Genomic DNA, 12,824 nt, shown 5'->3' with positions numbered 1-12,824 from the left:
AGCCTCCCAAAGTGCTGGGATTACAGGCGTGAGCCACCGCGCCTGGCCACACTTCATGGCTTTTAATGAATTGTTTGAAACTCACTTTTTAGGTCACCTATAACAATATTTCTCATGGATATGCATGAAATGTGTCTTTAAAGTCAGACATTCTCGCATGTTGAGTCGGTGTTACTCTTTGGCGTGCAGCCTGCATTCCATCCTCGGAAGCTCCCAGGCTCCAGGGCGGTCAGGGCTGAGGCGGAGTCCCATGCTGACAGCTGGGTGCCTGACCTGCTGATGTGTTGGGGTTTTTATTAAAGAATGGCATTAGGAGGACTATAGAAATGGATGAGCTATAAATGTTAAAAGATAAATGAAGAATTTAATTCACCCCACTGTGCTCTTCTAAGGTCTTTTTTCCATCTGCTTGTAGCTAAAACTGACAAAGCCTTCAAGGCTTTTCTGGACGCCCGGAACCCCACCAAGCAGCATTCCTCCACGCTGGAGTCCTACCTCATCAAGCCGGTTCAGAGAGTGCTTAAGTACCCGCTGCTGCTCAAGGAGCTGGTGTCCCTGACGGACCAGGAGAGCGAGGAACATTACCACCTGACGGGTGAGGAGGCGGCGAGGGGCACCCCTGGGCGAGGGCCAGACAGGGCGGTGAGGGACACCCCCGGGCGAGGGCCCGCACAGGGCGGCGAGGGGCACCCCTGGGCGAGGGCCCGCACAGGGCGGCGAGGGGCACCCCCGGGCGAGGGCTGGACAGGGTGGCGAGGGGCACCCCCGGGCGAGGGCTGGACAGGGCAGCAAGGGGCACCCCCGGGCGAGGGCCCGCACAGGGTGGCGAGGGGCTGCCTGCCGTGCCCTGGGCCTGCCAGCTCACCTCTTCCGCGCCTAGTGGCACGTCCTGTGTCACTTTTCAGTTCTGCGATGGTTCATCTTAGGTTTCATGTGAATATGTGAAAGTAGCTAGGTGTCTGGTCACTCCTTTAGAGCTTACAAAATACTTGGGTAAAAATTATCTCTTCAGGGTATCACCATTCTCCTCCTATGCAGGGATGATTCCGTCTACACTCTCAAAATAAGTAAATCACCTCAGGTCACTTGGCTGTGAAACTGTGCTGCTGGAACTGAAAATCAGGCCTCTTTTCCCATCACTTGGTTAAGTTTTGTGGTGTTCGCCACCCGAGCTGCTGGTCGGATTTGTTGGGTGAGGCTCCACCTTGTGGAGATCTGTGAGCAGAGCTCGGCTCTGAAACCAAACTCGCAGTGATGGGTTGTGCTTTCAAGTCGCTGCTGTTGTGTTACCATTTGAACCTCTGAAATTACTGGCCTGAGATGCAATTTGTCAAACACACAAAGCCTGGCAGTTTGATAGTAAACAGAGGATCCTTAAAGAGGGGCTTTATTTGGGTTGGAGATAGTGATTTGTTCATATGTTGAAACTAGGAGGTTCAGTTAAACCATAGGTGATAACGTTTCTAGGGAGACAAAGAGACTTATTAACACTTTAGTATTACTGAATAATAAATACTGAGAAGAGCATAAATTAAACTGGCTCTTTTTTCCATGACAAGCATACTTTGGTATCAAACTCAACAAAAGGAAAGCATTTTTGTATGACAGTTAAATTCTGTAATAATACAAATTATGTTCAGTATTCATACTGTGTAAAAACTTCATTTTGCATTAAGATCATCTTTAGAAGGGTTTGATTTAAAAAACTTCCAAACTTCCCTCCAGATAGAATTAAAATGCCGAATTGGGAGAAAAAAAGTATAAAGAATACTGAATTTAGAAGTGACCTAAAATTTTGCTTTTTGGCTTTTATAAAATAATGTATCCCTCATATTCCTTCACGGAAAGTTAGGAACACATACCATATATAAATGTAAACAATTGTTCTTCCAGTCAGTCATGTACGGGGGTGTTGTTATGTTCTATTTAAACCTGGATCCCGGTTCCCAGAAGGGGAAGCCAAACTCGAGAGCTGGTGCCCTAAGCCCAGTCAGTCTTGGGTTTGAAGCCTGGCGCCATTCTTGTGTTTTCCTCTCTGGAACTCCGGCAGAATATCCTGCACTCAGTTTTCTCATCTGTAAAATGGGATTGATTAGTCTTTGAGTTATTGTGTACACTACATGAGATGATTCACAGAAATCACCTGTCGTGATCCTTGCTCAGTAGAAAGCGCTCCATACATGTCAGTTGTTATTAGTGACACTTTTCGGTGATACTCTGCCTCATTTCAAAAAGAATTTGAAGTAGAAGATAATTTTACTGTTCTTCATTCTAATGGCTGGGCTACAGTGGGCTATTGTGACTTATTCTGAATGTAATGCTCCTGCTAGTGGGTACTGGTCTGGAATCCTGAGTTGAATCTTGACTCCATTATTACTGTTGGGTAGGATCTAAAACAAATAACAGTTCTGAAATAAATATGATTTCATATCTTGCAGAAGCACTAAAGGCAATGGAGAAAGTAGCGAGCCACATCAACGAGATGCAGAAGATCTACGAGGATTATGGGACCGTGTTTGACCAGCTAGTAGCTGAGCAGAGCGGAACTGAGAAGGAGGTCCGTGAGGCGCCTGTACTCTGGGAGCCTAGTGCAGGTGGTGTGGGGTCTGTAGGTGACCTCCCAGATAGGCTGCCCTGTTAGGACTTTCCTGGAGGAGAAAATGCCTAAGATTTTCTTGATAACAATGTGTCTAATGAACTATACAATTTATGTACAGACATATCATAAACTTCATTACACTGGTTTAAAATATAACCTTATGTCACGTTCACATTCGCTGGAACATCCGTGGAGGGTGAGCTGGCAGAGGCTGGGGTGGAGAAAGGACGTGGGAACTGGCAATGTGGAGTCTGGGGCTTTTCCTTTTTTATTTTGCTTTTTTTTTTTTTTAAAAAAAACATCAAATATATCTTTTTTACATCAAATATATATATATTTAACATCAAATATTGGTGGTTGCCTGCTTACTTATAAAACTAGTCCAAGCAGGATTTGACAAAATCTGTATTTTTCCTTTTTATCTGATTGCTTAATTTATAATCTTGTGCTTCTAAAGCCGGCATGCTGGAAGTAGCATAGTTTAGGCAGAAAATGGCAGGAACAGGAAAGAGCTGGAGATCAGTCCTTCACTCTGGCCAGTTTCAATGCTGGTGCTCTTTTATCAGCAGCCCGAATGGAGCTCAGAGGTGGTGGATGTACTAGATCCCAGGGGAAAGCTTACAAAGGCACTCGAGAAGAACCACGGACACTGGTAGAGTTCATCTTATAGAAATCGAGTTGGTCACAAGGCATGTCTCACCTACATGTGTGTGCATTGGAGCAAAATGCCTTCAGGTTTATGTTATTGATCAGACACTTTGGTGCTTAGCTCATATTTTCAAAACCTCCACTATTTAAGGCCCCATGTTTACAGGTATCATAAAAATTAAACCAGCTGTGCTTGCATTTTAGCAATGACTGTGTGTACATCACTATCTAACATGAGATGATCTAGCATGGGATCTCCGTATCTTCCTTACCTCCTGTTTTTACAATCTAGGTAACAGAACTTTCGATGGGAGAGCTTCTGATGCACTCTACGGTTTCCTGGTTGAATCCATTTCTGTCTCTAGGAAAAGCTAGAAAGGACCTTGAGCTCACAGTATTTGGTTAGTATTCCATTCAGAAGAATGTAGACTGAAGAGGCTGGGATTAACGAAGGACTTCACTGGCCACACCAGTCCAATTCACTCCTGAGCTCCAGGAGTTAGAATTGCTATAATGGTTGGGGACTTAACAGGGCCAGCCCCCAACTATTTAAAACTCCAGCATCTCTCTGCATCCTCATTATCTTGTTCTCCCTTCTGCTGCTTGGCTCAGGCCAAGTGTTACAGGAACAGATCCCTGAGGCTATTTTGAAACCCGCTATCTTTTCTTTTTCTTTTTTTGAGACAAAGTTTCACTCTTGTTGCCCAGGCTGGAGTGCAATGGTGTGATCTCTGCTCACTGCAACCTCCACCTCCCAGGTTCAAGCGATTCTCCTGCCTCAGCCTCCTGAGTAGCTGGGATTACAGGTGCTCGCCACCACGCCCGGATGATTTTTGTATTTTTAGTAGAGGTGGGGTTTCACCATGCTGGCCAGGCTGGCCTCGAATTCCTGACCTCAGGTGATCCACCTGCCTCAGCCTCCCAAAGTGCCGGGATTATAGGCGTGAGCCACCGCGCCTGGCTGGAAACCTTCTATCTTAATAGTCTGCTGCATTTCAAGATGTTTTAATTCTCTCTGAGAGTTGGGAGAGCAAGTGACAGTATATTGTCACTGAGATGAACACAGTGTCCTCAGCTTTCAATAAAACAAAAAGTTTAAAAAAGCCACGATCAACCTCCAATAGTAGCTTGTAAATAAGCAGGTGCTTCTGCATAGTTCAAATATGAGCGAAAGGGAAGTACCATGTATTCACTCATGTGTTGGCAGAGTGAGGTCTTAGAGACTCATACATTTGAAGAGCGTTATTCTGTTAAGACATTCAGCTCTAGTTTAACCTTGGAAGAGTTTGCATAAAATAAAGACTTTCTTTCTTGTTTCTCTTTTCCTTTCTTTAGTTTTTAAGAGAGCCGTCATACTGGTTTATAAAGAAAACTGCAAACTGAAAAAGAAATTGGTAAGGCAAAAATTCGTTTTAATTTAAGCTACCTTTTCATGGCTGTATCTTCCTATTAACGTTGAACTGAAAAGCCCACTGAGCACCAAGGCTGTGCTGACTGATACTGCTTACTCTGAGGGTCACTAACCCCATCACATACTGAGAGCGTTTCTGAGTCTCCCCATGAAAGATGTCTGTTTTAAAAGAAGATGTACAGCTGGGCATGGTGGCTCATGCCTGTAATCCCAGCACTTTGGGAGGCTGAGGCTTGAGTCCAGGAATTTGAGACCAGCCTGGCCAACAAAGTGAAACCCTGCCTCTACCAAAAATACAAGAAGTAGCTGGGTGTGGTAGCACGTGCCTGTAGTCCCAGCTACTTGGGAGGCTGAGGCAGGAGGATCAATTGAGCCCAGGAGGTGGAAGCTGCAGTGAGCCTTGATCATGCCACTGCATTTCAGCCTGTGCGACAGAGTGAGACCCTGTCAATAAATAAATAAGTAAATGAAGTAGATAAATACTCATATGGGGGCCTACATAGAACATCAACTTTTATATCCCTGAAAATGGCCCATAGTTGTTCCATAAACAGTCTGTGAAACTTTGGTTTATTTTCAAATGCCTTTTACCTTGACTCAGAAAAACAAAAACAAAGCTTAGCTGTGGATACCATATGCCATCGGTTTACCATTCAGAGATAATGTGAGGGCGTGGAAGCCTTGGCTGCTGTTCTCGCTTTGAGACCTGTAACTGATTCTGAACCACAACTCTGCCTCCCCACCTTCCCCAGCACGTGAGGTCTTTGAGAACTGGGTGCGTAGCTGATTGACTTCTGTGCCCTGAACACCCACATGGCTGCTCGGAGACTCGCCCACAGGGAGAACATAAACTCCTAATCACCGTGCACACATCCTCCCCCAGTGAGACAGCTTCCCTAACACTTTTCTTGGTGGGCCTTCATGTTACAGCCCTCGAATTCCCGGCCTGCACACAACTCTGCTGACTTGGACCCATTTAAATTTCGCTGGTTGATCCCCATCTCCGCGCTTCAAGTCAGACTGGGGAATCCAGCAGGTAACTGTTTCATGCAGTATGATGCCAGAAAAAGCATTTCAGTAGACTTAACTGTGGAATGAAAAGAAAGAAAGGACCTTGGGGATAATTTTTGGTGCCTTTTATTTTATAGACAAGGAAAACGAGGACAAAGAGGTTGTTTTGCTGTTCCTTAGCAGACTTCTGGGAGAAAGTAAATGCTGGTGGATAGCTTTTTCTTTGCCAAATGCCTTTCATTGTTTCCTTATTGTCTCTATCAATAGTTTTCAACATTTTCCTTTCTGCCTTGATACCCTAAAATGTATTAGAAAAACAAAGAGATCCACAAATTTATGTTTTTACAAATTTAGAATATAGTAGAAAATTCCTTAAGGTTAGGTAGTACTTTAGGTGATATAAAAAGAAAAAAACCTTTGACTCTGGAAAATGTTCAGAGATCCTTCCAGAGTAACCTTGTTTTGGTGACAGGCCTCTGGTGACAGAAGAGGCCAGCAGGCTGAGTCATGCAGTGACCTGCTGGGCTTCTTTTTAACTTTTGTCAGAAGTGCTTATGTTTTCTAGAACATGACTGCATTTGGGGTTGGCCTCTTTTACCTCAAGTATCCCAGTTCCTGTTCCGTCCAAGGAAAGGGCAAAACTGCAAAGGAGGGTTGAAGAATAGGATCCACCGCATCTCTTCCCCAGACAGGGGCTCCAGAGAGAGGGCGAAGGCAGTTCAGATGGAGGAAAATCTGCAACAGGAAATGTAAAGAGTAACCAAAAGGCATTTCGGTTCTTGTAACTGTGAAAATCATACATAGAACAAGCCACAGAAGAAAACGATCCAGGACTGGGAATATTAGACTTTCTTAACTCATGAGATTTAAACTTTACAGGTGTTCTTAACCACAGCATTTTGGGCAAAGTTGTAGACTCTTATTTCCATTTCCTTTTACACAGGGACAGAAAATAATTCCATATGGGAACTGATCCATACGAAGTCAGAAATAGAAGGACGGCCAGAAACCATCTTTCAGTTGTGTTGCAGGTATGACTGACTTCCAAAGATTAAAACCAACAGAAATAACATAGAATTATGTCTCTTAAGGAAGGGAGTTTATATTTAGTGCCTTCCTGAATTTTGATGACATCAGGGTCACACTCCCCACCCTCCGAAAAAGGCAACTGAGGCCGCTAGTAGGAGAATACGTTGATTAAATAAATATCAAAATCTTAAGAGTGATCAATTCTCACCTCCTTTTGTATGGGAGGCCACATGGCACTGCCGTTGGGTGGCTGGCTGGCAGCCTGGCCCAGCAGGTGCAAGGCGCAGGAACACAGGCGGGCGTGGAATGGAAGCACGATGAACACTCTGGACACTTCTGCTGTTTTCTCTCCCCCCCACCCAGTGACAGTGAAAGCAAAACCAACATTGTTAAGGTGATTCGTTCTATTCTGAGGGAAAACTTCAGGCGTCACATAAAGTGTGAATTACCACTGGAGAAAACATGTAAGGATCGCCTGGTACCTCTTAAGAACCGAGTTCCTGTTTCAGCTAAATTAGGTGAGAATTTTGCTAGCCTTGTGTTTATTCAAGCAAACATTGTGAGCTTCTGAAAAGGATATATGCTCTTGTAATACAGCTGTGAGTTTTCACTTTGTAAGTCATCAAGGTACCTTTATCTCCTTTGAAGAAACCTAAACATGCCTCTTGCTCCCAGACATTCTACTGGAAAATACAGCCACCCCCAACCCCTAATCCCTTGTCTTCCTACCAGCTGACATAGTCCAAATGTACAATTTTGTTTCTTCCACTAAGATGTGCATGGGTCCAGGGACTTTGTTTTCCTCACTGCTGTATTCCCAGTGCTCAGAGCAGTGCCAGGCATCCTGAAGGTCAATGCTGAATGAAGATCAAGAACCTTACACAGAGGGTCTCCACCTTCTGATGGTTCAACCTACAATTTTTTGACTTTACCATGGTGTGAAAGTGACACACATTCAGTAGAAACTATACTTCGAATACCCAGACAACCATTCTGTTTTTCGTTTCTAGTGCAGCATTCAATACATTTAATAACACTTAATTATAAAACAAACCTTGTGCTCTGTCCAACCGTAGGCTACTGTAAGTGTTCTGAGCACACTGAAGGCAGGCTAGGCTAAGCCGCAATGGTTAGTAGGTATACTAAATGCATTCTCGATTTCAATATTATCAACTGAACAATGGGTTGATTGGGATGTAATGCCGTCTAAGGGGCTTTTTATACTCGTTCTTAATCGATAAGGCACCAAGTAAGCATTTCAAATCACATTATTCTTTCTGCTTGTTTCTAAAATTTCAGCTTCAGTTTTCAGAACCTTATTTCTACATTAACTATTTTGTTATTATCTTTGTTGTTTTTAGTCTTTTCTAAGACATTTCTACATTTTCTAATGTAAAACTTCTCTTTTTCATGTCAAATCAATGTGACCTCTTCAGATTTACCACATATTTACTATTTTCTCCATTGTCAAAATAAACTGGCCATCAAAATAACATGCTGTTATTATTTGTAGAAACACCAAAACTGAGAACTCCCTTGCTTCTTTCAATCCAAGAGAACAGAACTACACACACCCACACCCACCCACCCACCCACACACACCCCTATAACATCAAATTTCAGAAAGTTGGTTTGAAATTCCAGCAGAGACAGTTCTCATATGAGAGAGAGTATTTTCTAGGCTGGGCATAGTGGCTCATGCCTGTAATCCCAGCACTTTGGGAGGCCAAGGCAGGCGGATCCCTTGAGCTCTGGAGAACAGGAGTTTGAGACCAACCTGGGCAACACGGCGAAACCCCATCTCTACCAAAAAATATAAAAATTAGCTGGGCATGGTCGTGCGCACCTATAGTCCCAGCTACTCAGGAGGCTGAGGTGGGAGGATCACTTGAGCCCAGGAGGTGGAGGTTGCAGTGAGCAGAGATCACACCACTGCACTCCAGCCTGGGTGGCAGAGCAAGACACTGTCTTAAAAAAAAAAGGGTAGCGGGGGAGGAGTATTTTCTACTTTTAATTGAGCAGCAAGGGAAATCCACAAGGTGAGAAGATGCATAGGAATATGGTGTGATCTCGATGATCAAATTACAAAGCACCTTAGTGAAAGAAAGGAGCCTAGATTTATTAGCAATTAACTTTTCAATGTACTCATTGGCAAAATAGGAAATCTTAGCCCATATAGTAGTTTCTAGTGTCTAGTTCTATCTAAATAATTGAGCTCTGATAATCTAAAAATGCTGAATTGCCCAACTTACAACCGTAAACCTAAGTCAAAAATTTCCATGTTTTCAGTAGCTACGTTTTTGCCTAAATACCAGGATAGTTGCTACCCGAAGTCATATCATAAAATAAAATCTTAATTAAGACGTTAAATCTTACACAGGCTTTGAGGCAAACATGACACATTGTGTAACCTGTTTCTGTATCACAGCGAAATGTGTTTTTCTCACTGCAGCTTCATCCAGGTCTTTAAAAGTCCTGAAGAATTCCTCCAGCAACGAGTGGACCGGTGAGACTGGCAAGGGAACCTTGCTGGACTCAGACGAGGGCAGCTTGAGCAGTGGCACCCAGAGCAGCGGCTGCCCCACGGCCGAGGGCAGGCAGGACTCCAAGACTGCTTCTCCCGGGAAATACCCACAGCCTGGCTTGGCAGATTTTGCCGACAATCTCATCAAAGAGAGTGACATCCTGAGCGATGAAGATGATGACCACCATCAAACTCTGAAGCGGGGCAGCCCTACTAAAGACATCGAAATTCAGTTCCAGAGACTGAGGATTTCTGAGGACCCAGACGTTCACCCCGAGGCTGAGCAGCAGCCTGGCCTGGAGGCGGGCGAGCGCCAGAAAGGAGGAGAGCAGCCCAAACTGGTCCGGGGGCACTTCTGCCCCATCAAACGAAAAGCCAACAGCACCAAGAGGGACAGAGGAACTTTGCTCAAGGCACAGCTCCGTCACCAGTCCCTTGACAGTCAATCTGAAAATGCCACCATCGATCTAAATTCTGTTCTAGAGCGAGAATTCAGTGTCCAGAGTTTAACATCTGTTGTCAATGAGGAGTGTTTTTATGAAACAGAGAGCCATGGAAAATCATAGTACGATTCAATCCAGATATGGGTTACATTCCTCATTTTACTTTTAAACTGGTGGTAAAGTGGAAATTGCAAAAAAACTATTCATTCCTGGGTTTTGTGCAGTATCCATTTTCCCACAAAATGGTTGTAAAGATTTAAGTTATTTTAATTTATTGTGGATCAGAAACCTAGATGAAACTGGTCAGAACCTGTAAATTACTTAGTTTATATCCACTTTGAGCAGGTATCAAATGATTTAGAATCCTTAAAACTGCCTTCTAATTATTTTAAGTTATGTGGAAAAAGTAAGGCTGGGGAAGTTGTGATTAATAGTTTTCAAAGGGTCATTTTTTAAAATCCTCTGGGCATTTTCTTTCAGCTGTCAGTTTTTGCTTTATTTAAAGCATATTTAAGTTATTTTAATGTGGTTTAGGGGCAAAATGTGCAGATACTTCATTTTTGTAAGATTGTAATAGATGCTGTTTATACTAAACCTGTTATATCTCTACAGTATATATTAAAAGAAAGCTTGTACTGTATCTTATTTGATGATATTTATTTTCTCTGCCAAGCTGTATAGTAAAAGGAAAGTAAGTCACATCTGGTCATTGGCATTTTTATTGTCATTCTGTAGAGACAAAAGAGTACCCATATAAGAAGCTCCACGTAGTGCAAATCGACATCTGGTAGGCTGCTCGCCCCCAGGCAGCAGCTACAGTCTGTAACTCTTCGCATCATCCTCTTTTTTTCTTTCTTTTTGCTTTTTTTTTTGCTTGAGTTCTTCTCTGAAATTATATGCAAAGAGTTGTGGGTCTTCATCACACATTTTTCTGTATACCTCACAGAGGCTTTTAAAGTGTGAGATGGAGAGCTGGCGAGGCCGAAGAGTAGGGTCTATGTCTGCCAACTCTAACAGCCTGCCCGTGTTTTCCAAGCGCTGCGCTTCAGGGAATAACATTCTGAAGGGAAGAGAGAAATATCCGAATTTTACTTAAATTCCACAAATCGTGACACTTTTTAACCCTCATTTGAAAACAACACAGTTGCTGACTACTGCCAGCTGGAGGGAGTGGCAGGAGCCTCCTGGATTATATAGCACCAGGTAACAGGCACGGCCCACCACTGAGGCAGCTCTGACCTGATGTGCGAGGCAAGCCCACAATGGGAAAGCGTTCTCCAAAGCTCAATCAGTACATGCACTTTGTAAGGTAAGTTTAACATCTGCTCAGTTGCGTTCTTGTAGAACTATAAGCTTGATTTGCCTCATGTTTCGATATGAAAGTTGTATTATTTCTTGTGTGACAAATCCCCAGTTTTGATTCTCTAGAATTTGAATTTATCAGCCTTTAGAACTCTTCATGCTAAAAGAGTTACTTTTTTTGCTAAAAGTTTGAAAATAGCTGATAGGAAAATATAAATAATTATCCCTCTTGTTATTTTTCAAGCATCTTTAAAACTGATTTGAAGTAGAGGATATATTTTAAATTTCACCTATCTGAATTGAACCATTGTTTTAAAATAAATAGCAGAACTGCTTGAAACCCTGTGGAGTTAGGCCTGGATTGCATTTTTCTTCAAGTCTCAGGGTTCTTACAGAGCTCATCCCAAAGGGCTTGGAAGGTGTCATGGTCGGGGACAGTGCATGTTGCTTATAGGCTGATGGTCCTTTCAATAAGGAATTGCATGTCCCCCACAGTTTCAGGGTGGGGTGACAGATCTTTGAGTTCAGTTTCATGGCAGAGAGGACCTGATGACGGTTTCTAACACCTGAAGAACACCAACAGGTCAAAGAACTTTGCCCTGTTACCCCAGATGGCACAGTATCTGGTCCATGTCTGTCCTGAGGACGGTGTAACTGAAATGAATAGGGCCCTTCACTTAGCTGGGGGGTTGCCTTGGAAATGCTAGTGCCAGCTCTAGGCTCAGACCAATTCCAGGATTTCCAAAAGCACATAAAAGGACATAGTTTTGTGTTCCCCCTCCCCATGAATCAGGGCTATCAGGTACAGCTGTGTGGGTCCTGCTCTGCATGAGGGGAAGTGTGAGCCGAAATCCAGCTTCTGTTTCCCTCACCAGCAGCGCACGGCAGCTGAGGGCTGCAGCCACAGGGCTGTCTTTGTTCTAATTAGCACCAAAATGGCTGGCCAGTGGCATCTCTGTCACCAGCTCTGCACCTCAAGTCTCTGCTAGAAAAGCAGGAACTAGCTGGTAAGGTGGGAATCCTGGCTTAATTAGAGGCCACAAGTGGCAGGCTGATGCTCTAACTTCTGCCATCTGGCATCCTCGGCAATGGGCTTTGTGGACTGCAGCGCTCTTAGGAGCTGATGCCCAGCCGGCCCCTAAAATAATCTGCTGTCATTTCATGTGCTGAAGGGACACTTCAGACCCTGTGAAGGAGAGAATTACAATGAAGCCATGTGAGGAGGTTATAGAAACTGGAAGTATGTGCCTCTCCGGCTGAGCCCCTTTCAACAGCTGAATATGGACAGATGATCAGAGACAGAAATCTTTGACAAACACACACTTTCCTGCCTTTTTAAGCAGACTATCACTGGGCCTGACTAAACAGCTTCTTGGCTCTTTCTGGATCTGCAACATAGCTGTGGTCCTTCAGAGCCCATCAAGGTGGGCGGCCTCTAGACCACCGCGCCCTGTTGGCTTTTCCCAGTGGTTCCTGTGAGCCTCTTGGGAGCAGCCGCTTTCTGTGAGATGGAAATGTGCTTTCGTGAGGACTTCGTGATGATTTTGGCTGCTCAGAAGTCACATTTGCTTCCTAGCTCTCAAGTATGTCCTTAAAGAAGAGACAGGGCAACTCGGAAGAAAGCAAGCACTTAAAAAACCCATTATTATCTGTCTCGAGTCCTCACTGGGGAACCACGAGCTCTCCAGTACACAGCCACTGAGAGCTGTGCAGTCATCAATTCCAGGCCGTGTGTATGGTAAAGCCACCCTGTGACAGCCACCTGAGGTCTAGCAAGTCTTTGCTCTCTCCTCAGCGACAATGAAGTCTTGTCCGTCACAGGACTGAACTCAGTGTAATACTCAGAGCTTTAACAAT

The 12,824-nt window shown here is 44.0% G+C and overlaps 2 protein-coding genes and 1 long non-coding RNA gene across 8 annotated transcripts in view; 1 reads left to right on the top strand and 2 right to left on the bottom strand.

Moving 5' to 3' along the window:
• Positions 1-10,361, top strand: part of TIAM2 (TIAM Rac1 associated GEF 2) — a 272,136-nt gene extending 261,775 nt beyond the window's left edge. For all 5 annotated transcript variants that reach the window (XM_038001128.2, XM_073022315.1, XM_038001129.2 and 2 more), the window contains 8 exons: positions 416-595; positions 2,439-2,557; positions 3,540-3,648; positions 4,583-4,641; positions 5,589-5,694; positions 6,613-6,700; positions 7,062-7,216; positions 9,151-10,361. In XM_038001128.2, coding sequence (XP_037857056.2) covers positions 416-595; positions 2,439-2,557; positions 3,540-3,648; positions 4,583-4,641; positions 5,589-5,694; positions 6,613-6,700; positions 7,062-7,216; positions 9,151-9,788 — 1,454 coding nt within the window. In that variant the 3' untranslated portion in view covers positions 9,789-10,361. The remainder of the gene's footprint in view (positions 1-415; positions 596-2,438; positions 2,558-3,539; positions 3,649-4,582; positions 4,642-5,588; positions 5,695-6,612; positions 6,701-7,061; positions 7,217-9,150) is intronic.
• On the bottom strand, positions 5,780-7,068 carry LOC140713142 (uncharacterized). The gene is made up of 3 exons (XR_012095007.1): positions 6,907-7,068; positions 6,268-6,404; positions 5,780-5,967 (listed from the first exon to the last, which is right to left on the bottom strand). It is a non-coding gene; the product is annotated as an uncharacterized lncRNA (long non-coding RNA).
• Positions 10,306-12,824, bottom strand: part of TFB1M (transcription factor B1, mitochondrial) — a 54,448-nt gene continuing 51,929 nt past the window's right edge. For both annotated transcript variants that reach the window (XM_008007662.3, XM_073022319.1), the window contains one exon: positions 10,306-10,725. In XM_008007662.3, the coding sequence (XP_008005853.1) occupies positions 10,479-10,725 (247 nt within the window). In that variant the 3' untranslated portion in view covers positions 10,306-10,478. The remainder of the gene's footprint in view (positions 10,726-12,824) is intronic.

Source organism: Chlorocebus sabaeus, chromosome 13 (assembly GCF_047675955.1).
Source record: "Chlorocebus sabaeus isolate Y175 chromosome 13, mChlSab1.0.hap1, whole genome shotgun sequence".
NCBI lineage: Eukaryota > Metazoa > Chordata > Mammalia > Primates > Cercopithecidae > Chlorocebus > Chlorocebus sabaeus.
This window is presented reverse-complemented; position numbering and strand designations above follow the sequence as displayed.